At 41.3% G+C, this 26,146-nt stretch overlaps 1 protein-coding gene across 4 annotated transcripts in view; it reads left to right on the top strand.

Annotated features, from left to right (window-relative positions):
* Nucleotides 1-26,146, top strand: part of kcnq1.1 (potassium voltage-gated channel, KQT-like subfamily, member 1.1) — a 283,894-nt gene that overhangs the window by 22,156 nt on the left and 235,592 nt on the right. For all 4 annotated transcript variants that reach the window (XM_088610908.1, XM_088610905.1, XM_088610907.1 and 1 more), the window contains exon 3: nt 8,114-8,204. In XM_088610908.1, coding sequence (XP_088467034.1) covers nt 8,114-8,204 — 91 coding nt within the window. The remainder of the gene's footprint in view (nt 1-8,113; nt 8,205-26,146) is intronic.

The raw sequence follows: 26,146 nt of genomic DNA, 5'->3' as shown, positions 1-26,146 counted from the left end.
GCCAGTTTTCTAGAAGCCAGTTGACCTTTTTGGACTGTAAGAATGAGCCGGATCACCTGGAGAAAACCCCACATGAAATGGGAAAGTACACACATACTCAAAGCAGATGGCACCCCAGGAATTCAACCCACAGGAATGGGTTGGGGGATCTTTACTGTAGGTGACCCCTTGAGAAGGGGATGCACGAAAGTAAAAAGATTTCAGTATAATGGTAGCACAAAAAAAGTGGACTTACTTGTGTGATTTAAAACCCCGAGAGTAAGTTCCATCACACATCTAACTGAGTATTCTCTCTGGATTCGCTGGGGAAATGTGCAGGAGCCAGAGGTTTCTTGACTCCTGAGACTACCTGTTTGAACTTTGAGTTTGCTTCAGAGCAAATTTAGAGCATGTGCAACTCCAGCCCATGTTCAGGAACAAAACACTTATGTAACAGTGGTGAAGGAATATAGTATACTGTGTCAAAAGAAATTGCAAACTTTTTCTGCAAGAGACATGATAATGCAGAAGGGAATGGTAAGTTGGTATCAAGTTTAATATGACGAACAGATTAAATCAGTGGTTTACAGAATCTGGATTTTTCCAAGGAAGAAAAGCAGTTTCCGAGACTTCTAACAGTAATATTTGCTGACTAGAGTGATAAATGCTGATTCCAATGCTGGGCATATTGAATAATTGCTGGGTCTAACAGAGAACCCACTCAGACAGCTGACAGGCAGGTGACACTCTAGATGAGAAGCCCCATGCACACTTCAGGACTTAGCTTTGGCAGCATGTCTGTGCTCAGTGGGAAGAAACCAGAACACCCAGCAAAAACCTACACAGCCACTGGGTGAACGTGCACACTCAACCTGGAAATACCCCAGAGCAGAATCAAGCCCAGGACCCAGGCACCGCGAGGCAGCAGCACCCAGGGCTATGGCACCTCCTGGGAGGCAAGGGGAGGGACTTCCTTTTCTCAGTCTTTCCCCAGAGTGAGTAACGGTGAGCCGTCCTTAGACTGATGAAGTTCTTTAAAGGAAATTGAAGCGCTGTATCCTTTTTCTGCCTATAAGCTGAGTTAAAAAGACAAAATGACAATGCCAGGAGGACAAGGGAGACCGCCTTTCTGACCTGAGTTCATGATCCCTGTAAGTGAAGGAATAAAGAATAATCTACTCAAGAGGCCAACAGCCACAGAGCAGGATGGAGTCTGCCCATATCGCTTGTTGTAGAGAGCCCTGTTCTCCAGCGAAGGAGGAAACTGTTCAGAAGGTTTTAAAACTGTTTAAACATCATCTTTCTGAAGGCTTTAGGAAAGAGCAGACTCTTGATCCTGAACAGCAAAATGCCAGAGTTGCATTGCTTATCAACAAATCAAATACGAGGGATATATGATTGGTAGAATCGAGAAGGAGCTGAAACTGGATAAAGTAGCAGATAAAAAAATGGCCTTAGCTGAAGGTTAAAAGTCACAAACTATTGTGTTAAGGTCTCATAGACTATTATTGCCATTGTGCTTTACAACTCCCAGATTTGTGGAAAACGTTGCGCCTAATGTAGCGGGAGGAACCTCAGAGGTTAAAGTAGCTTTTGCAAATGTTTTTCTAAAAGGATCCTGTTTGGTACAGACATACCTGAGACAGGTTTGGGGCTGAGCTATCTCAACTTTGGGATGGTAAAGAACTCCCTGTGCTGTGATTGAGCCATAAATTAATTCTGAGGGAAGAGAACTGCATTGTGATTGAAAGCTACAGTAACTGTTTGAACTGGCAGTGGAGGAGTTAGGTGTAGATTGTGCCACTCTGACCTGGATGAGGTTAAATAAAGAAAAAAATGCCTGAATAACCTGGTGGTTTGTTGCTATCAAAAAGCCTTCAGGTTTTCTGTTGAACAGTGCTCTCTTGGTAGGGGTGCACTACTGTGCTGTGACTGTGTCCTCATCCTGGGAATTGGGTTGGGTGCTGGGATGTGTAACATAGCAGCTGTCTCTGATCTGTCTTGTTGGCTTAGGCAACTGGAGAGCGGCTTAGGGACAGACGAGAGAATATTATACAAGCAGACATTTGCACACACATCGGATACAAGTTTTTCCAAATTATATTTTAAATTGGTAGAGGACACAGGAGAAGGAGGTTCTTGTGAAAACCGGTTTTAGTAATAGGGCTGTCACCAAAGGGAGTACTGCACCCCCTCAGCCTATGAATGTTTAGCTGCCAGCAGTGAGCTCACTCTCCAGGGAGCTGGTACTTCTCTGGGGAAGGAGGCAGAGCCAGTCTTGGCTGAATATGTCCCATTGCAGTTTTGAAAACAGGGGAAACCAGGTGGCGCAAATTGGGTCATGGATCAGATTAGGGAGAGGAGGTAATTCTGTCATTCAGGGACTGGTCTCGCCTCATCCCTGGCCAAGGTTTTCCCTGTACTGAAATATAGACGTGTATTTTTCACTCAAAGACACAGCTGATGAATTAATGTGTGTAAATCTTTCTCTTCTGCCACGCCACTGGCTGGGAGGATCTGCCACCGTGCGAAAACTTTTTTAATTCAAACTTGATTAACTTGTTTCTCTTCCACAAAACTTCAGTGTGAAACACTGAGGGGGCTCTGCTCCTGTTTCTGAGCGCAGCACTTCACAATGCCTGCTGTTAGGTGAATGGCCATTAACGGAATCGGCCATTTTTATTGCTTCCTTAAGCACAGTCATAAAATTAGGGGGAGTATTCTTGTATCTGAAAGCTACAAGGGAAATGAAGCGGTGATTCCAAATGAAGTTATTGCCAGCTGTCGGGAGTATCTTTTGTTTCACGTCTGCTATTTCTGTTATATTGTCTGCACCATCACTTGCAATTCCTTTGCAATTTGACCAGTTAAGTCTTTGAATAGTTGTTCTGTTCTTCGGATGTCTGTCCTCTTGTTCTACTTGTTGGTTCTGTTAGACAACACTGCGAATCCTGCATGAGGTCAATTTGAAATATCAGTTTTTCAGTTTGATTCTCCCTATATGATTAACCAAGTACACGACTGAGCTTCTAAAATCTGTACAATATTACTTATTGGCCAAGGCTTGATGTTATTACTAAGAGGTGCAAGACGCTAGAAAAATAGAGTGCTGGCACACTGTATGGACCTTTTTCTCTTGTTAACATAGAGCCAAATAATATGCCACTTGTGCCTTATCTTTCAAAGTAGTGGACTAAGAAGTTGTGCTGATAACGTTAGTTTCCGTTTCTTTCTTTGACAGTATTCAAGAGACTTACTCCAAATTTTCTGTGTTTTGCTTCTTTTCTTCTTTTAAAGGTCTTATCAACCACTATGGCTCTAAACATTTGCAAGAGTCCCAGTGCCTAATGTTCTGTGACCTAATACTTTGAAAGTCTTTGAGTTAAATGGACATAAGACCATCACAAGTTTTTTTGCACTAAGTTTACTGAGTATGGAGGGAAGTTGTGAGACATTAAAAGCCTTTATTGTGCAGCTCATCCTGCTATCTTCAGTACAAGCTGTCATATTTTTCCATTGCATTGTGTAGCAATGGAGATCATATCCATCTTTGATCAAAGTAATAATAATAATAATAATAGGAGCCTGCTCAGTCTAAGGATACATTGCATTTCACTGAGCTGGATTGCCAAACCAAAACACATTCACCAAATTCCCCAACCTTAAAACCTTGTTCCATAACTGCTATACTCCTGCACAATAAGGAGGTGTCGCAGCACCAGCCTGCTCCAGAGAATGTGGACAGCTTGCGGAGACAAAGCAGCCTCTGTTGCAACACAGAAGAAAAATCTGCAAGAATCTGTGGCCTGAGCAGAAAAATCTTTACAGATCCTTGCAAACGTCATTGGAAATCCCACGGGACAGATCCTCGAGGACTCATTTTACAGGAAAAATAATAGGAAATTCAAGGTGTCCTCACAGGTCATGCAATATTTATTTTGTGCAGATTTCCTCAACCTTAAAGATGCTATTACTGAGACTAAAATAGCTGATGATGAACTGACCTGATCTGTTGAAACAATTGAAGCTGTTTACACTTTTTTTCTTGTCATTCGACACCCCTGGGCTGTCTGGAATTTGTTCCATTCTATCTTTAAGTACCAACCACTTCAGGCCGTGACGCTGAAATCACAGCTGTAGCACCTGTGGTTCATGGGGCAAAACAACCATTCAACTGCTTTGATTGAGAAAAATCTCTGGGCCCCTGTGAGGGACCCTTGTACACAGGAGACATTCCTGCTGCTTCTTTGTCTTCAGTACAGCAACACTGTTCACTCAGAAGAAAGGGCACACAATCTGGTAGTGGAAAAAAGGTGGTAAAAATCCACAAAAAATGAAGCAATTTCAACATAATGCTCACAAAGAATTTTTTTAAGGTTAAGATCTCTGAATATTTTTGGTGCTTCCTCTGTGCAAAAAAAGATAAACATTCTTCTTCTGTTGTCTTATTTTGCTTCTTTTTGCTTTGTATAGAAACATTTTGTCTATAGTAAGAAGATGAGAGAGTTTTTCTCATTTACCATGAGGATGAAAAATATGTTTTTCGGGTTAAGCTTTCATAGGGTTGGGTGAAAACTTGGATGATGGAAAAATCATATACAGGTGTTAAGGTAAGTTGTTGCAGTCAATCAGAGTGAGCTGTGCTTGCAGCAGGAAATTTACATTGTATAGATACACATTTCACAGGAATTCTTTGGATTCCCATAATGCACGGCTTTCTGTACCAATTGGCTCTCAATGTTGGTACCATTCCTTCTGGCCCTGGCAGAAGAAAGGTCAGTACGTGTAGGTGCTTTCATGTGCATCAGTATGTGGCCAATGAGAAACAATCTAGTGACCATCTGGGAGAGATCCCTTCTGGCTCATGATTGGCTGTCAGAATCACGTGACTTCAGACACATTTCTGAGTCCGATTCAAGTGCTTAAAATGGCAAACTAATAAGGTAGTTTCCTTTCCGGTGAAAACTCCTAAAGTGGAGCTTTTGAGCTTCCGATGCACCCGTTTGCAATGTAAGAGCTATGAACAACAAATTCAGAACCTCCATGAGCACTTGCTACAGTATGGTAGAGTGTATTTTGTATGATGCCTGTATGAAAGGACTGAGCTCATCTGCTCTCAATTTTGTGTAATGTGCTGAAATGTCGAATACACTGAATGTGAGAGGTTTCATGTTTGATGTGTCACGTTTATATTTAAAGAGAGGTGAGACGGTTGCTGAAACCACATGGATCTGTTCCAGGTTCATCATATAGTCTGGCTAGGGAGGTATTATCTAAGTCCTCATACCAACTGCTGAATATAGGATCCTTATCTGAATGTACTGGAATTCCAGACGGTCTATAATGTTGACAGTATCTTCTGCAGAGAAAATGGCAGGCTCTGTGCCAGCTCAACTGAAGGATCTTCTTTAAGCCATAAAAAGTTGTCTTCACCTATTGAAGTCTAAAACCAAAGACTTTGTACAGAGTACAGGAATGTACAACCAATAATGAAAAAAATGTTTTAATGATAGCTGCTCTTAGGTAAATAGTATATGTCATATTTAATCTTTACATACGAAAACGGAGAAGGCTTCCGGGTGACTTGAGACATCGGGGATAACTTTCTTGATGCAGTAACAACAATCTTACTCCATTTCTGCATTTGCCCTGCTTCATTCTCAGCAGGGTTAATTATTAGTCAGCCTGCGAAGTTTTTTTTTTATTTTTTAGAGGACAGTCTCACTTACCTGAATTGCACCAGGTTAGGTTATGTGTAAATATGCATTTTTGTGCTTCAAAAAGTCTCGTAGCTGCTCAACCAGCTATGAGTAGGCTTCTAAATTATAATTACCAGCAAAGATAACTTTAACAGTTTAACAGTAGTGTTAATCTGAAGGGTTAACTCAGTGGGTATCTTGTTTTTCACTCCCTTCAGATCAGATAGAGCTACAGTGTAATTTTACTTCTTCGGGGATGTTTTCTGTAGGAAGATATTTTCTTTCCTTCCCATTTGAAAGTTTTCTTCTCCTCTGAACATTCTGACGGTGCTTAATAACTCATTTTAAGCTTACCTTGGAGACACGATAATGTTTCTTATCTTTGGTGAAAATATTTTGTTTAGAATTTCTTCTGCACTACCAGTCTGTTAATACCAGATCATTCGTTTTGTGGTGGAAGATGTTCTAATGTTGTCTGAATAAAAACTGCACATACTGCACACAGAGATGGAGACTCTGTCCTCAGTATCACAATCGATTAAATATAATTTGCTCTAAACTCCTCTTTATACTGAGGCCGAATCATATTTCACTACAAATTATTGGTCTTTTATTAGGTAGGCGCTGTGATAAAGTTTTGCATTCTTTTGTTTTATGTCATGTTGGCCAAGTGCAGAATGTTACGGAATCCAAACCAATTTCAATGGAATGCTTTGACTGAGCCACATCCCCTTTTCAGAAATTAGGAAACCTGCTTCCTGTTCATCATCCTGTTTGAAACGCTGCCTTGCTGCAGTTGCGCACCTGTACACGTGTGGACATTTAAATTATCCATCTGTCAATAAAAATATATCCATTAACATCTTTGATTGCAACGCATGTTTTTTAATTCTTCACATACATATACTTCCAATTGTACATAGTCCAATCAGGCCACTCGTTAGCTCAGTTATGGCTTCTATGAGATGGTTCAGAGGTGCTGGAATGGTCTGGGTGCGTATCACTGCATAGCGATCAATTCCACCATACTCATAGAGATACTGATGGTCTTCAGAATATTTTTAAACCCTTCTTCTGATCTGTGCCTTTCTACAGCTTTACCCCAGAGTTGCTTTGAAAGTGATCTTCATGGTTGAATCCTTGCTGGAAATGCAGTTAGGAACTTGTGATGAACCCATTGTATCCTGGGAAGGAAATCTCACGTCAAGTGCATAGCTTTTGAGGTGTTAGCCAAAGAAGGCTAGTCCGGTCAATAGGTTGCAGTCTGGCTTTACATTTTATGCAAGACCTTGAAGAAGGTTCGTGACACATTAGTTGACATTAGAAGCGTTTTGAGATGAAAAGTGTTCAATGTGATGTAAATTTTCTATGTCTTGATCAAGTAAAGATCAAGATCATATGAATGATTTTTCTGCAAGTACATGCGTTAAGGTTGCTTCAGGAAGAGTAAGATACAGATTGCTTCAAATGGTCTAACTGGGTGTGAAGCTGTTTGGAAACGTTTACAGAGAAGAGGCAACCAAATAAAAATATGTAAATGGGGAACAGAAATGTACTAAAGGGATGAATAAACTTGGAAAAGGTCTTTATAGAAAAGTCCAAGCTTGAGGAGTTTGGAAGCAAGCAATGGCAGTTTGTGTGACGGTGGACTAGACAACAGTACAGTAAATACAGTAAATAAATCTGATCTACCCTGCCACCGCCTCAGGAACACATCTCATTGGACAGAGATTCACCTTCATACATGACAGTGACCCCAAGCATGTATTACCAGCCTGTCTGGAACATGAAGACACTGACGGATCACTCACCAAGTCCTGATAAGAGCAGCATTGAGGCCATCGGGGAATACATGCTTACTGAGAGATCTGAATGGCAACCAACCAATTTGGATGACCTGTGGTAAATGTTACAGGATATTTACAACAATATTCCTCAGTCCTTCATTTATAGACTGCACAGGAGCATGAAAACAAGAATTAAATATTTTTGCAAAGCAAGGAATAACGTTCATGTTCTATCGTTTGCTGTTTGTATTCCTTTTGTGCTGCAGTATTAGATTGTGCTCATGTTTGTGTGCATTTGTTTAATGTAATTTCCACTGTATACCCACTTTGTCCTCTGTTTCCACAGTTTTCATCATATTTTCCAGTCCTGTATCTTCTCAAACATGGCCTTATCCAACACCCTTCCTTTCTCTCTAACCTCTGTGCCTCATGTCTGATCAATGGGGTACTCAGCAGTTGCCATATTGTCTCAGAGGCTTGTGTCGTCAATTAAAAACCATTGCAATTACAGTCTGATTATCGAATCTGTAACCTGTACCATTCCCTCTATTATAAATGATTAAATGAGAATCCTCCACTAAAACACTTGATCCCTAACAAAAAGAGTAGAGAGAATCTGTGGTAACAGTGAGTTTTTCTCTTTTACAGATTTCTCATAGTGCTGGCCTGCCTGATATTTAGCGTGCTGTCCACCATTGATCAGTATCAGGCTCTAGCCAATGGAACTCTCTTCTGGATGGTGAGTAAGAGTACTCATCCATAAATAGCTAAGCACAGTGACTTTATTTTTACTTATGTGATCATTATACGCTTTTGAAACCCTTGATACAGTATGTGTATCTTTAGAAGTTAAACATTTTCTCCGTGTGGTAAAGCAGGCCAGGAAACGTTTTGTCCAGTGCTGTTATCTCTGAAACCATACACTGATTTTAGAGATACAGGATATTTTGAACAAGATTCCACAGTCCTCCATTCATAATCTGTACAGGAGTTTAAAACAAGATGTCGAGCTCTGTATAAAGCTCAGAGCCAGTTTATGTCATATTCAAGCTCTTCAGCATGCTTTTATACAGGTGCTGTACATACTGTCATCAAACAGTGCCAACATGAAAGTGTCCTGTCCATGTTATCCTGTGCTCATGGGTTTAGATCCCAAGTGATATATTGCTGACGACCTTCAGTGTGTTGGTACTTGTCAGGCCTACTTTGTAAAATCATGTTGCATTTTTTTGTGTTTATTGTATAATTAGAAGAAGTTTGTAACTCGAATGCCCCGTATATGACATAAAATGTATGGATAATCTGAAAAGCACAGTGAACAGTATGGAAGTAGAGGCCCAAGTGGATAGAAAGAATAGGAACGAGAAAACAATGGTATTTCAGGCCCGGTACGTCAATTGCTGGTGCAGCGCGTTCATCCAGAGCTCAAGCGGGACAGAACGCACGTCTCTACAGGAACAGGATTTAACCATCACTGTTAGGACCACGATGACCACTAGATGGCGGTAAATGATTAATAATTCACAGATCACTTGAGACTCGTCTCAAGGGTAACTTTATATTTATAATATACTTTATAATACTTGACTGTATTTGAAGGAGAGTTTTAGAAGATCTATATGTGACATTTTTATCTTTGTTAACTTCTACAAATACAGCCTTTTTAATTTGCCAAGGACAAATTTCCAGAATCAAATATATACTCATTAATAGGGTGTTTAAAGTTGTACAGCCACCGTTTTCTGTTCTTATTGTGCTTTATATACTTTGTATAGTATTTTAAAATATTTTTATGCTCTGAGAACCAACTTTTAGGTAACCAGATATTTGTCTCATTTAGACATGCCAGTGAGTTACGAATGTTATATATTTTATTTTATCGGAAGGGGGCAGTATTTACCCATCAGAGTGGATTCCTGTTTTAGCATTGCATTTTTAATTTGAGATTAGAGCCTGGCAAAAGTAACTATCATAAAGGATGAAAAAAAATGAGCATTTAATTAAGCATAACTGGTCATTAAAAGCTGTTAAACATGGCTTGGTTCAAGAGGTGTAAAGTGTTTTATTGATTTTAAATTTAGATTTTGTTATAAAGATGTGAAATGAATGCACAAACATTTCTCCGTTACTTCACTGTGTGTAGTGTATATCGAAACATTTAATTCATGCATTATCAGATAAAAAATCAACCAAAATGTTCTTTTAAATTTGAATTAAATTTAGTGGTCAGTAATTAATCTTTCAGGTGGGTAGCTGTTCAGGTGGGTAACAAGTAATTAATCTTGTTTGAAAAAGAAACTTTTTTTCAGATGTCACTAAACTGCTTTTGCTTTTGTGTTTTTTCTAGAACATTAGTGAGTCTGGTTGTGTTATAACTTGGACATAAAAAAATATAGCCTTCATATATAATTAATTAATTCATTCATTATTCCTATATTTTAATTCATCCAGTTGTGTTATCAAACAGCACTTTTTCAACACAAGTCTCTGAGTTGCCACAAGCCCGCCCAGCCTGCAGACCCAGGCAGTAGGGCAGGACTATGCTCTGCGTGGGGCAGCAGAGGAACATGCAGATTCCACACACAAGGCTCCCAGTCCAGAGCTGAATGCAGAATTACTTTTGACAAGTAATTGTGGGTTATGGGGTGATTTGGCTTTTCCAATCTTTGGTGTTTTTTTTCTGTAAGGTTCTTCAATAATGTTGTTACATTTTGTTCATCAGCTAAAATATTGCTATTCACCAAACAACACATTTCAGTAGTTTCAAAGCACAGAAAGTATAAATCCATAAGCTGACATTGTCTTCTCAAGTGTTAGTCATCAGTTTACTTAAGCTTATCAGAGTTCTTATGGAAACTCATACAGTAGTTATCCCAAGCACCCAGTCTGCTTTAACAGCTTATCCATGATTGAAACCAGAATATAATTTTTGTGGATGCTTTGTTTTTTCCAAAACAGGAGTATGGTTGGCATTGTCTTGCTCTGTGTACCCAGTGCGAGACGTGCTATTATCCAGCTCAGTCAAGCTTTTGCGAAGGCAGGGACTCCAGCAGTGACTGGAAATCAGACAAGCAGAGAGCTCATCTTGTTTTCAGTCCTTTCCTTTTTTATTTAAAGATCTACCAAACTGAATGCAGAAGTCCAGTTGTTTTTGGACAGTCCTTAACTGCGGTGAAACTCCATGCTTCTTAATATTCTTAATATTAACAGATGCCCAGAGTGGCCCCCTGGTGTTTACAGTAATGAGTCAATTGGAAAAATCTGCTGCTTTAAGGCCACAGAAAAGAAACAGAAGAGGAGATAAAGAAATCAATCTTTTCGAGCTGACTGAAAACAAAAAAGGGAAAAAAGATGAAATGCAGACAGTAAAGAGTTGTCCTGGTAATCGCTGTGGCAGCGCTTCGGAATAGCCCACGGAGTGCTTTACGGATCTTTGCGGTGTGCTGATGAGATTAATGTTGTAAATATTCGGTAATTAAGAGCCAGAGCGAATCACAAGTTAATCTGCAGACAATGACTGCTTGTACAGTCCCGTGTCCTGGTATTATCAGGGAGGGGCCCGTGTGTTTGGGATCTCTGGGATTAGTCCTGAGTAAGAACGTCCCGTGACAGGTGTCCCCTATTGTGGCAGGCCCACATGTCATCGGTGTGACTTCATCATTAAGTGCTGAACCTCGTGTAGGTCTTGTCCTGGATTTGAAAGGGGCTCTGGGGGCTTTGTTAGGGGCTTCTCTTTACATCTGACCCCTCCAGCTGGACTCTGTTGTTTTAGCTGAATGTTGTCTCTGAGAAGGGAGCTCTGGAGTGGGGGTGGGATGCCTCTGAGGGCTACAGATCTTTACCCACAATACACAGTGATTCAGGAAGAGTGGCCACAGGGTTTCAGCCTTAACTGCTCATGAGAGCTGCCTCCTCAGTAAAGACTTTGTAGATCATTTTGAACTGAAATATATTTTGGTAGTCTAGTTGGTCAATAGCAACCAATTATTCTGATATCCAATTCCATGTAGCTATATAGTGACAAAATGGAAATTTTACTGGTGAGCAGTGAGTGTCAGCTGGAAATGCTGGAGAGCTTCACAGTATTGGTGGATGGCTTCCTCTTACAGGCATCAGCCGAAATCAGTAATCTGGGAGTCACACTTGATCCTCTCCTGTCTTTCGAACCTCTTGTAAAACATTTCAATAAAACTTTTTTTTTTTCACCTCGGAAATATTGCCCCCGTGAGGCAATTTGTATCAGCGTCCAATGCTAAGTGCATTTATAATATCAAGGCTTGATTTCTGGATCTCCTTGCTCTGTGGGCTCCCTAACACTCTTCTCAGAAAGCTGGAATATGTCCAGAACTCTGCAGCTAGACTCCTACATCACACCAACATGTCCCGCCTACACTTACATCTGTACAGTGTTTGCCAATAAAAGTCATGTATTCAGTAGAAGATCTTGTTACAGATTTTTCAAGGGTGTGAATAACCTGGCTCCATCATACATGTCTCAGCTCCTTTCTTCTGCAGGCTGCGTCCGGTTGAAGCTGCTCCTCTGCTCTGCACCCAGGACTAGATCTCAGACTGTTCTGTCACCTTCCTCTAACTCTTGAGAGTCAAATTCTTTGACTCTTTTAAGATCCCATCTTAAAACACAATTTTTTACTAGGGCCTCTATCTGATTGGTGTACAGTTTATCCTATATGTTCCTGTTTAATTTTCTGTAACTTTTCATTTGATTTTTTTCTCTTTTTCTTCATCACTATGTACAGCATCCTTGGGTTTGGAAAGATGCTTTATAAACACATTGTTGGTGTACTGTATAATGGCATTATTCTAAAATGAGCAGATGGCATGCTTCTGCATTTGCCTAGTTTTAGCTGTATCTGGCTGCAGCTAAAATGTAATTTATCTTCATTGAAATGGCTCTGTATCTGTTCAATTCTGAGAACACAAGGGAATCTGGATTTTGAACTGTTAAAGGCTTGAGTCAAGAGGAAAACCTCAGTGCGTCTTGCCTGTGCTTGTTTGTAACGTTCTGTTCTGTAATCAGGCCAAGCATGGTGGCACAGTGTACACTTGTTTGTAACGCCCAGGCTTGAACCTCAATTTGCACGTCATATCAAACCAGTAACTGCCACAATGGTGTCCTTTGTGAGCTCGGCATCAAGAGTGGATGTGTTGTGTGATAGCAGATCCTTTCATCCGGGAACAGTGCTGCCTTGTGCAACCCCATTGCTCTGCACTTGGACCCTCCAGGAGCATACTTTCTGACTAAGGAAGATCCTCAGTAGACGAGAGCCGCTCAGCTCTTGACACTTCACTCTTGATCTGAACACAACCCACCTCACTCCACTACAGAATACAGGGGCTTTCTCTGCTACTTGTGACCTCACGGAGGGGAGATTGTCTCCTCAGTACCTTATTAGATTCAGCTGGAAATACCTGTTTAGACACTAGAACTACCGAGTCCTACATCTCAGGGTAACTCCGTTCTTGGAGCCTTACTTGATCCCATTTGAAGAAGTGACCATTAAAAACTGTTTCTTAAGCTTTTGATCAGGTACTAATTGTACATAATAGTAACCAGAATAACACTAAGAATATCGGCAAAGGCTGTAACACTTATATCGCTACCATTGTTGTACTTAGCAGTCGTTTAATACTAAAAAAAATGTTATCCAAAATACTGCAAGCTAAAAAATATTTCCAACAGTACCAAAATAGTACTCTACACCACACCTTTATTTCTTACTGAAAAAATCATTCAATATTTAGCTTTTTAAGTTTTCTGCACTATTAGGATTGTTCCTTCATATCTGTATAAATAATCTTCTGCACAGGAATAATAACTCGACCAAGACAAATGATAAATAAACCCGTATTGTGTAAATGTTTTCCTGAGCAGGATTAGGAAGACATCCTATGATTACTTGTGGAAACAGTGACACAGAAAGCAAGCGATTTCTTTTGAAGGAACAGCTGGGAGGCACAGCGGGGAAACACAGGAACTGGGTGGCAGTTCATTAAAGACACAATGGAGGAGTCACAGGAGTTCACTCTGCGGCAGAGGCGATTTTCATTCAAATTCAACACATATTCTGCTCTGTCAGTTTACCTTCTCCCTGAGACTGTCCGTCACGCCTACGAGTTCAGCATCACATCGGGTTCGCTCTGCTGTTAATCCAGAGGGTTTGAGTTTGTTCCATATTCAGGCTTCCACTGATGGGAAAACAAAAAAGTAAGCAAACACACCCCTGCAGACATACTGTACCTCAGATATAATCTCATACAGGAAACACCGTTAGGTGAGTTTCAGAAAGATCAGCATGTCGAAGTAGCTAAAATTGCAAATGTCTGCTAAACTTCGAGTCCACAGATTTTTATTAAAATACAATAGAAGCAGACCAGTTTCTTACCAAATGCATCAAAGGATAATGCCACATTGTACAGGACGTAGTTGTAGGCCTGGATGAGGTTACAGCCTCTCGGCTTCATGGTTTTGATTGTGGACTTCGCTGCCTTTCTGTGGGGAGTACATGTTCAACCTGGTTAGCTTGGTGTGCCTTGAGATTCAGCCCACTGCCCAAGAATACACTGGCCTGGTTTGATTAGCTAAATGCACACTTTGTTCTTTGCTCTGGATAGGACGGCAATTATCCAGGCCACAGACAGGCTGTTACTCTAGGTTCTGCTCCATGCCCTGTGCTTCTGGGATGGGCTCCTGGCTGCCATGACACTCACCTGGAAGAGAGGCTTTCTGTTGATGGATGGGTGTAAAATGGACATGAAGATGTGCCGTTGTCGTTAGGGTTAGGGTTCTCGTTGCCGGTATTTCAGACGGACTCAAATGAGCTGCACAAGGCTTGTGTGCACGTGCAGACAGTGGCACCATGTTTGTTGTCAGATTATGATCCCATCCATCCATCTTCTAGCCACTTCAGAGTCCAGTTCGCGGGGGAGTTGGAGCCTGTCCCAGCAAGCAATGGTCTCAAGGCAGGGTACACCCTGGGCAGGATGCCAGTCCATTGTAGGGCAGACAAACAGACACAAACACGCACACCCTCACACCAGGGCCAGATTTCTCAGAAGACTATTACCTTACCAGAGCACCTGAAGGAAGCCCACACAAACATTGGAGAGAATGTAAATAGCACCCCGGTTCCAGAATTGAATCCGAGGCCCCAGCCCTTAGGCAGCCACGCTCACCCCTGCGCCACAGTGCTGACCTACAGTTTGCAGGATTGTCATATTAAATGTCCTAAAACCGCAGAAGTCCTGGTGGCAAGCTCCTGCTCCTCATGCACTACAGCACAGTGGACGCCCCTCCCTTTCTAAGGAGGAGGAGTAAGATATATCATATTTATCATACACAGTGCTGTGGATTCTTACATCAAATTCACATGAGTTCAGATCATTAACTTGCTAGAAATTAATCAAACAAATAGACACCGAAATAGAGTGCCTGATTGGTACTCATGCAGATGACATTTCACTTACATCTGAACCTCAGTTATTTGGCCTGGAGTTAGTCGTTTCCATCCAGTAGACGGCTTTGACAGGCACCGACACAAATCTCCGTGCCTCTGCCTGATAGTCTGGTAGTGTGCTCACTTATCGGTGGAGGCTGAAATGAAATCCCATGGAATCTGCCCTCCATTGAAAATGAATTGGCATCTCGTTTAACGGCAACCTCTCTGGCCTCCAGTGTACAGGAGAAGTGTAAGTGAAACTGATGTGCTGGTCACTACTTTCCCTTGTTCTGATTTTTCTTTGCTGTAGAATCGGTGAAAGCGCAGGGAGACTAACTGGAGGAACCAGTGAAAATTAAATGCGACCTTTGGTGTAAGTGAAAGTGCTGTGGAAAGTTACCTTGATCATGTTTCCCAGGTTATGTGCGTACAGTAAGAGGCAGATTTCGGTGCCGTTCTCTGTTTCTGGGTTTGCGAGCATTGTGGGACTCTCAGGCTCTCTGCGGCAGATGGGAACTGCAGTCCCAAGCCCCATGCTGTGGTAATAGCAGATGATAAATGGCTGAGCCTCCCCAAGGCAGACTTTGAACCTCTCCTGCTTCCATCTACATTGTCTCCCATTGAGTCAGCTTTACAGCCATAAAACAGGGCTGGTTATTAGAAGGCAGAGGAAGGCCGCAGGTGCAAGTAATGAAAGGATTTGCTTTTAGATAAAGCAGGAGTAGCTGCCCATTCTGTCCACAGTAAATGTGCAGTGTGTGCTCTTTCTCACAGAGGATGTTCATCACCAGACTTGAAGTGGTTATTGGTCTTTGTTCTGGCTAGTAAAGTGATGTGCCAGTGTTCATGTGAAGTCTGCAGATGACGGGCTTTAAACCTGACCAACCTGCAGTCCTTAACTCCTTTTTCTTTTCCTTCAGGAGAGTGGTGCTTTTAGAACCTTTGTTTGATGATGGCACTAAAGCCAAGCCAAGGGCAATGATAAGGAGGCTGGATTTACAACATCTGGCCTTCAAGCTCTGCTTATCTGCTCATGGGCATTTTCCCATCAACACAGGTCTAAAAAATAATCTTGATCTTGGTAGATACGGAGAAAAGTTTTTGTTTTTGCCTGCTCATTTACCTTCTCATAAAATCGGGGCAAGCTACATCTCTGATCAGTAACGTTTTTATAAAAAGTTCAGCTGGCTGCCTTCAACTGTTTGTGAGCTGCAACCTTCTTGTCACACTTCTTGGTTTAAAGCAATGGAAAAGGCCACTAATATCAGAGACAAAAGAGCTTTTTCATAAAGTAAGCCCCGATAATGGAAGTTTGTCTTTTTTATGCCTACTTAACCCATTTGTTTCCAGCTTAATTCAAATAAAGTGCTTTTAATTAATTTATACGTAAATGTTAGACATATTGCAAATTCATTAGTTTCCTCCTCAACTTAAAATGCTAGTACTTGATATTCCATTTCTCAAATAATTCTACCCTGGTACTTTCTGAAAAATATCAAACCATTGCTAAGTCCTGGAAAAGGATGATTGGGGTTTTGGTTTCATATGCCGTCTCGCTGGTTCTGATTTTCAGTATGAATCCTGCTTTCCTTTGCTGCCTTTAGTTTATTTGAAGTGTTAACAAAAGGCAGGCCTGCATTTGCTTCCTCCATCATAAAGACTTGTATTGGACAGAGCCAACCAGTCAGTCAATCCAGACAGGCACATTTCACCAGCTGAACAGGCTACTGATTGAAACAGACTCATTGATACCCCCCAGCTAGCGTTGTTGATCATAATAACTGTTTTTCATCTGCCTTCTTGAACAGTAAACTTTGGTTGACTTTGTTTGCACTTTGCGGGTGCTTATGGTCTGCAGTTTTACAGAGTGTTACACTGTGGCTCCGCTCTCTGCCTGTTCCTCAGGCATGGCACATGTTCTGCCACCCACCTGCTGTGCTTTTTCTATCGCCCTCCTTTGTGGTGCGGGGCTGTAAATGTCACAGTGGGCCGTCTGCTTGAGCAGTTTCTTTTCAGATGCGCTTTGGCTGCTGTTGTGTTGAAAATGAAGCAAACAGCACCAGGTTTGCAGTGGAATGGCCACTGACAGTTCATACAGGAGCTGACACCAGGGCTCCAGAAACTGCCAGCTGTGCTTCGGCACGCGAGAAGTGTGGAGGTGTCGGGTGATGGCTTCTGATTGCCGCCTGCCACCAGTCCTGCTGCTGGTCCCCAGGAAGTCCACTTCGCGAGGTTATCACAGTGCGCCGAGCTGGAGGTGACGCGGCAGTTCGTAAGATCTGTCAGACTTTCCATCCTCTCTGGGTGACAAACCCTGTTGTGTCCCATGATGGAGTGACACTCGTGTGGGATGGTTTTGAAGTAGCGCTAATCACTTAAATCCTCTTCTTCTTCGGGCCTTTGCTGCACATTAACAAGCCAATGATCTCCAGTCAAAAGGAGGTGTTTGACGCAGACGTCATGATTTATTCAGCGCAGTATTATCAGGACTTGTGCATTACTAGGCAGAAGGACTTTATTCTTTCTAAATAAAGCACAAGGCGACAATCAGTAGAAGTGTTTTTCAACTTCCCCCATGGCTGGAAGATCATTCTTTTCTCAGATAGTTAACAAAATGCTTCACAGCCCAACAAGATTATGTTGCAGCATCATTTGGTGCTGCAAGGAGCACATTTCAAAGTGAGTACAGTTCATTAGGGGTGAATCAAGTTTTTAACAAGAACTGTGATGAGGCATCAAGGAACAGAGTAATGCACCTAGGCTTCTCTATAGCCAGACTATTCCAGGTTGTTGAATTAATTTTTTTTGGTAGTAAATGTTTTTGGGTGTATCTTTGGCTTAATGCTATATGTGCAGAGATACTAAAAATTACCTGTGGCTCCTTTTAAATCTCAAAGAACCTGGCAGTAAAAATAACTTAGAATTAATACCAGGAAATATGTTTATTTATCATCTTATGTCTTATGTTCAGTGAATGAAAATATATATTTTATGCATTTCTCGAACTTATCAGGCTACAGTCTGTGCTTTCTAAAAAACAAATGTTTATGAATGAAGATTAGTTCACACAGAGAGAGAGAGAAACTTGCAGTTTGTTTGGAAAGGCCAGTCTTTTCAGAACTTAGTCAATAGCTGAAAAGCACATTTCTGCTTTTAAAGAACTGGGTCCAAAAGGACATTTCCCGTCCAAGAGTTCTGTACTAGTTCTGTCCAGGTTCAGAAGAGACTGGCTGAAATGTTCCCCACTGGAGTGTGGACTAAAGTTTGAAGACTGAAATATTCCACACTCTATACCTCAGTGTAGAGGCAGGTGGAGTAGAGTATATTTCATGCTGTAGTAGACTTGCTGGAGAAGAAAAATGCCATTAAATATCATCTTATTTTTACATTTGACGAGTTTGATTTTTTTTACACCCAGACTGAGTACATCAATGTGGAAATTATAATAATGTCTGAATGAAAAAATGTAAATATTTCCCCAACATTTGTATCTGCTCTCAGTGTCATAACAGTGAAAACCATAAAGAATCTTTCCTTTTTTGCGGATTTCAAACCGGTACATGGAATAAACCTCCTTCTAGAGCAGGGGGTTGAAACTGCCTTCTGAGTATAATGGGGAGAGAAGTAATCAACTGATTTCTTCCTCTGTAATGTCTTTCCATGTCATGGAGTGGCATGTTTCTGTCCTGTACTGCTGGGAGACCGTGTGCTGCGCTAGAATTAAGAATCAGAAGCGTGAAGGTGGGGGAGTTCAGATCCCAGCATGATGCCTGATTGTCCTGGTTCGTTTGTGGCCTTGACCTCCCTGTGCTCGGCTGGCCTAATGTTTACTTTGCCACTGGTAGAGACAATGAGATTGTGTTTCTGTGTTGGTTGCAGGTCTTTCTTAATTCTTTTTGTCAATAAAATTATAAAATGTTCAATCATTTCTCAGGGTGCCTAAGAACAGGTTCAGTGGTAAACCAGAGCATTTGGCAAAACCAACTGGTCTTTCATTGACGATTTGAAACAGTTGTAAGAGGTATAGTATAAAGAAAAACCTTTTAATCCAAAGATTTCTGAGATTTATCATATATGTAAAAAAATCCTGTTAAATTTTTAGTTAAAATCAATTGGGAATAAATTCCTTTCTCATTGAATTTTTTGTCCTTCTTCTCTTTGGGTTTTGATGGCACAGAAGAAGGCATTGTAAATCCTGACCTGCGTGTTACTGTATTGTGTTTGTCGTGTCCATTCATACAGAATAAAGATCAAGGCTCTCATTCATGAAGGGGCACGCTAATTGCAAATGAGGCTTTCTAACTTGCGTCATAGTTATGAAAAATACAGCACCAACAATGCAGTGTCGCTCTGAGATGTGGGATGTATGCTGTAAAATATTTCTACTGCACAGAACTCCTCTGTGCCACTGTTTGAAAGTTTAATTGCTTGATTATTGTAAAGGGAAATAAGTTGCAGTTTCCTCCGGTCTTGGGTTCACAGGCTTCCAGTTCTTGTGTAAATCAACAATTGCTCGGCCCCTTTATCTGAAGAAACGTGACAAGCACTGATGTGGCAGCCCAGCGTGTCCTCCTGGTAGTGGGAGATGGGGGGGGGATCCAGTTTTAAATGTTGCTTTTTAATGATTTTGCGAATATATTTTTAAAAAATATTTTTATTAAAAATTAGGTATAAGGCTCTTAGGGGCACTCCTGCAAATACATGTAGACTCAAAAGAAACCTCTCAGTTCCTCATTGACAATGTTATCATCAAGGAAAAGGGACACTTTTTTTTGTAGCTGGTGACATTTTACTGAACAGAGACAACAATTAATGGATAAATTCATCATGCTGGTTAACATTTGCCATTGACATCGACAGGTGTCTACTCTCCCAGGCTAGTGGCGTGTGTGTGGTACGAGCTGTCCGTCTCTGATACATCTCTGAAATGCAGACACTGTCTTGTGGGAGTCTGTCCCATTCCTCACCTAAAGCCCGGACAAGCGTGTGCCTGATCACTGGTCTCTGAGCCCTGGACGTCTGTGGAGAATAGCTGTCACATTCTTACATGGCAAAAGGCTTTTTACAGTAATAACTTGGACCACCTCATCAACACGGCGCTTAGCACATCCTGCTACACGTCCATCAGGGTGCTCAGCACTAATTAATATTGATTCAGTAAGAGGATTTGGCTCCACGGCCGGTGACTCACTTGAGGTGTGACACTACAGTATATATACAGTGTACTGTATATTCCTCCAGTACATGACGGGCATTGTTGATCCCTTTCTGTTTTTTTTTCTTTCTTGATCTTCACCTGGCTTGAAACTCTTGAGGTGATTAAATTACATCATCAACTCTACTCCCCTTTCTCTCATGAATGAGGTGATTTAATGCTTATGCAACAGTCAAAGTCATGGGAGTGCATGGCAGCTAGTTAAAACAGTTGACAAAATCACACCAAAAATGTGTAAGCCCAAATCCTTACACTTTATTTTTATAAAAACATACATGTCAAAAGAGTGATAAGCTTCTTTTGATGCTCAGTACTGTACGTATCCATACACATCTAAACAACAGTGCAGTCAATGCTTTTTCACTGCTGTGGGATGAATTTGTGTGTTGGTCGTACTGCAATATTTGAGAATCTTCTTAAATGATGAGAATAAGTTGAAAACGTTCTATATTCCTCATCATCTGTAGCTTTCTTTGGTCAGTTTAAGGATGTAGGAATGTCTTGGGGCAGAGCTTTCCTCCCTCTCCTAACGAATAAGTTACAAGACGCCGCAAACAGTTTCTTTGAGTTGCATTCCCGGAGCTGAATAACTCAAGCCTGTTTGGCACATCTCCAGGTCTCAGTTTTTAACTGCATCTCCAGTTAAAGAGGATACCGCATGGTGATGAGACTGATAAGATGTTCTACTGTTTTAAGATACTGTTGCTTCTCCCCAGTGGACAGCAGTTGAGATTACTTTGGGATTTTCAGCTTCAGTATGGTATCTGGGGTAGGAAGGGACCTTTTCTCAGATTAAAGGGCCTTTTGTCTGACAGTCTGTGGCCAATTATCAGGCCACTGCAGGGCATCTAAAGGCAGGTCTGCTGAAGGAAAGGATTTTGAACAGGGCACAGGTGGAGTTTTCTGGGAATGTGCACTTAAACCTGTTTGCTTTTTCCTCAATATGTTGTTCTGCTGTTCTTCCTCTTGGATTAATATCCATGTCTCACAGCATATGGCTGACAGTAACTGTACAGAAACTGACAGCACCTTTGCCGCCTTTGAGGCCAGATGAAATGGGGCTAGAAAGAGTTAGCCAGGCTGGGCCAGGTCAGGACTGGGATGGGAGACCTCTATGGAAAACCAGTTACTGCTGTAAGAGGTGGTGGCAGCAATCTGCCCCCTGGACCAGAATTTTCTGAACCAATGTCCTTACACTAAACCCAGCACAGTGCAGCACTGTGACCTAGTAGGATCCATCCATTGGATGAGACATTGAACACAGACTGGTGTGTTGGCTACATGTGGATACGCACGTACCACCCTCTCAATATTTCCTCTGAAATTACTCCACCGGTTGAATTAAAATGATGTAATTCTTAAAAATAACTACCAAGATAGAAAAGACACCTCTTCGTAAAAGAAGCATTTTATGCTTTGTGTTGGCAGAACATTTAGCTATAGATTACAAATGATGTGTTTTTTGTGCGATGAAGGTTTGATCTAGCATGACTAAATGAATTATATGCTAGGCCTTCACTGTGACAGATTCCTATGAATGTGGTGCTACATGATAGGGAATTTAGCATTCTGAGAGATAGTATAGGCTCTTTAAAAACAAGACACAGACGGTGCTAGCACACCATGTAAGCTCAGCTGTCTCTCCAAGCCACGTGAGTGCAGGGGAAAGATAAGAACTGAAGGCAAGAGGGCTAACAGAGCAAGCATAATAGACCAAAGTTAGTGTATCTTATCGACCTGGAGACAAAACACAGAAAATTAAGTCCATGTATGTTTACAGTCAGTGCATATTTAAATTGCTCTAGCCTAAATCTGCCATATTTCAAAACACTAAACACTAAAAATACATTGAGATTATACTTTTATGTTTTCCCCAATGCAAGGCCTCACTGAAGAATTTGTTTTAAATTCAAACTAGAGAAAGTGATATTGCAACTCTCCATTCATTACAAAATCTTCATTAGCTTCTTATCACCCTGATGCTACAGCTGTTTATCTGTAAAAAGGGAATATTTTTATGTATTTATACACCAAATGAATGCAGAAAGGCTGGTTCATGTGTGGATTGAAGATAGATAAAAGCAAATAAGTTAATTAGAAATGTGATGTGACACTATCCTGTGGAATTAAGATTTTTTAAAACTAGTTTGTTTGGTTGGACCAAAGTTTAGATTACAGCTTTCTGTGTAACGGGAGCCGTGCAAATTATGCAAAATTTATATTTTGCTTTGATCGGAAGTGGCGTTCTTCTAAGAAATTTTGTCATCACTCATAACACTGCAAATAATATGCACAGCGCTTTGATGGGTGTGAATATAGGTCACACTAGGTTTAAAAAATACAATGCAAATTTGTATAAATCTCTAATTTGTGTTCCATGCAGTCGGCTTCTGTTCAATAGGTAGATTCCTGTTATGCATTGTACAGTACCCTCAACTTAAACATTAGTGAAGCCAAGAAGTGACTCAGATCCTGTAGCTTGAGCTGTCTGCTTCATTAATTTGTTCAGAAACCCGATGAAAACTTTATTTTGTGAAATGGAGAACTTAGTCTAGTTTGGCTTTCGTCCTGCATCACAGAGCTCTGTAAATCAGTCTGTGCTGAGACCAGAGTCTTGTTAAATCAATAAATAAGTTAAAGGTTTTTAATCAAACAAATGTTAAAATTTAGGAAAGGAATTGAACTTGCTTGGTTCTAGAAAAGCAGGCCACTGACTTTCACCTATCAGGTTGTTGTACTTGGCCACAACCACCCCAGCACTGGGGTATATAAAAATAAAATAATCCAAAGACATAGCAAAGACCACGATGAAAGGTGTACTGTCCTGAAGACAGCAGGTCAAGGTTAGTAATGGTTACAGAGTTCCCCAAGATCTAAGGATGTCAGCTGCTCTCTGAGTTTTAAGATTCTTCGTACCCCCTCCCACCCCACCCCACCCCACCCCTCCTGTCACCAGTTGGACATGCTGCAATTACCCAGCAGAGAAAGAGGGAGGCGTTCCCGAGCAGCGGGGGATGGAGTTCAGGCATGCCTGAATTGGTCAAGCAGCGATGAACTCTGTTCAGCAATGAAAAAGCCTTGTTTGACACACTGTTTATTAGAAGGCTGAGCCAGGGTGTAGCAGCATGACACCGCCAAGACGTTTACAAGGAGCTCTTTTCAATCTACTCAGCATATGTTGTCGACCCAAGAGAACTAATCAAAAGAAATGCCCCCCTTCCACTGCTACCCCCCTCCCCCACTAGACCATAAGCATATCGACCCCCCCCCCATTTCTGTGATGAACTTCACATTCTGAACCCCCTTTGGTGTGTTGTTATGACTTCAAAGGTCTCCTTAAGCGCCTGCTAAATTGGTCATTAACTCCACAAAGGACATAATTAGTCATTTCGACTTGGCACTCTTTGGAAGCTGCAGAGAGAGGGAGAGAGGAGAGAGGGAGGAAGGAAAATCAGAAAACAATAAGGAGCTAAATCCCAACCAGTTTCCAGGTTTTGTGTTTTTTTGGTGAAGTGCCCTCAGTAGCCTGCGTGGCCTCAGGAGGATTAGTGACCTGCTGGAGAATAGAACCCTGAGGACTGTTCTTCCCTTCACATCCCGGACTTCCATTCACCCGCGAGGCTTTTGTTCCCAAGCGTGTGGAGAAAGCAGGGCTTCAGTGGGGCCAAGCACTGCTCCCAAAGTTAATCTCATCACACTATTTAGACGGGAATCCTTCTGTTTCAGTGAAGGTCAAACAGAACCAGCTGAATGTTTTTATGTTTTCGGTCATTGTTTTCCCATTTTAAGCTATGAATTTGGAGCTGCTTTTTTCCCCACAATGGACACATGAGGGGAACAGTATATACTCATGCCCGTCTATATAGAGCTCTGCCGTATTTAAATAAGCGTCCATAACAAAGGGATCATGCAACATCGGGCACAAGAAGGAGCAGACACACACAGTTATGCCTTCCAGCTTGACCATGGTATTTGTCATTATTCCAGGCCTGATTCAGACACTTCTGCACTCCTTTGCAAGCTGGTACATGTAGACAGTGTTGTGGAAGTGAGGCTGGGAGGAGGGGGATAATTTTATTGTATGTGAGTATATACACTGCTGTGAAAAGGCCTAAGACATTGTGCATTGTTCAGCTCTTTTCACTCAGTGTTTTTTCCTTCTTCATGCAGAAACTCACTTGTTGGTGAACTTACACTGATATTTTATCCATTTAGTTGTATACTAATGGCTTCTCCTGATAGATCTGTAATGCATAATACAAAACATAGCCTTTTATATTTATGGATGGCTAAAAAAGAAACAGTATATTAATGATGAACACCTGACCACCACTCAGTCCATTCTGATGAACTAGCTACTACAACATGTTGTATTGACTGCTCATGTATAGCCTCGAGCTGTTCTGATTGAATTCATGCAAGTGAATCGTCAATTGCTAAATGACCAGCGCTGTACTGTACATGCATGTGAGTGTTGCATTTCATTAATTGAAAATTATCCTCCAGGATTTACTGTTTTCTTCTACACTTTTGAAGCGGGGCTGCTGAATAAACATTCATGGTACTCAAGGCATCAAGGTCATTCATTCAAAATCCGTCTTTGTCATCAACCTTTAGAAATCTCCTGCTAGATGAAGCTCTGCCCAAAATTCTTCTACAAATTGGCTTTGTCTTTGGCTGTCCTCTGCCTACTGCATACATTCTGATTCTATCTTGTAAGTGTTTTGTGTTGGGATTTAGTCTAGGTTTGCCTCTGCACAAAGTGATCCATTCTGTTGAAAGTGTATCTGGCTCTATGCCATTTAAATCTCTTTCTATGATCTTCTGTGATCTTCTGGGCAGTGTTTTAAAATGGCAGTTATTAAGATCATTTTTGCATTCAAGGAAAAGACTTGAAGGCTGTTTCACATTTAGAGTCACAGTTGATTTTCCATGGCCTTTTTTCTATTCTTCTATTTTGAACCTCTTTTTTTTGTAATTGATAATAATTAATCGACGGAATTGCTGATCTTGTTCAGATTTACTTGCTTTTCCTTTGCAGTTTGTTCAGTCTTTCTAACCCAATGTCTGTAGTGGTGAGGGCAGAGCACTGCGCTCACAGTGCTGGGGCCTGCAGCAGGCCACGCCTATGCCTGGCAGTTTCCTCTGTCTGCTGCCCCCACCCCCCTCCTCCTCCACTGGATTCTGGGAACAAGACAACAGCTGGCACCTGCTCCAGTCCCCCGGCTGCAGGGTGGATGGGAAAGCCCATTGCCACAGCAACTCAGGAAGGCATTACATCTGCTGCCGCCCCCCAGCCCAGCCTACTGTCTCAGCTGAAGGCAGGCTGAAGACAGCTGGTCAGTGCAGCCCGTTCCCATGGGGAATTAGGGGACTGTCAGTCCGCAGGGCTGAGGAGCCCTGAGTGATGATGAAGAATGGGAGGCTAAGCAATGGGTTTAGCCATTCTGAAGGTCAGGGGTTATCTTGTTCCTTGTGCACAGAAACCCCTACAGTTCCAGCTGGTATGAGGGGTTTGTGTATATCGCACTTACAAGCACCAACTCCACGCATGTATGTTAAAGTACAGTACACAAAGGGTGCAAACTGTGGTACCTGCTGTTTAACAAAGGCGAAAAACATTTTCCTTTCAAAATGACCTGACAAATGACATGAATATGAATAAACATTTAACCAATAATGGATATAAAACGTCTATTAAAATTATTTTGTAGGAACTATTAAGTTTTGGTAAAATACCAGAGACATAGGCATTATAAAAGCTATCCTGCAATGTCATAAAATTAAAAAAAAACATTATAAATACAATATAATTAAGAATAAGATATGAATTATTAAAAATGGACAAATTACTTGCATGCCTCAGTTTACACAACAGAGTTCTTAGTCCTAGAAACACACAGTTCTCAGTTACACAACAGGATTCATTTTATTTTTCTGAAATCTTTAATTTTGCTAATCTCTTAAGCACACTGGAGGTTGCCTGTGTCTCATAGGTACCTTAAAATC

Source organism: Lepisosteus platostomus, chromosome 18 (genome assembly GCF_059453375.1).
Source record: "Lepisosteus platostomus isolate fLepPlt1 chromosome 18, fLepPlt1.hap1, whole genome shotgun sequence".
Taxonomy (NCBI): domain Eukaryota; kingdom Metazoa; phylum Chordata; class Actinopteri; order Semionotiformes; family Lepisosteidae; genus Lepisosteus; species Lepisosteus platostomus.
This window is presented reverse-complemented; position numbering and strand designations above follow the sequence as displayed.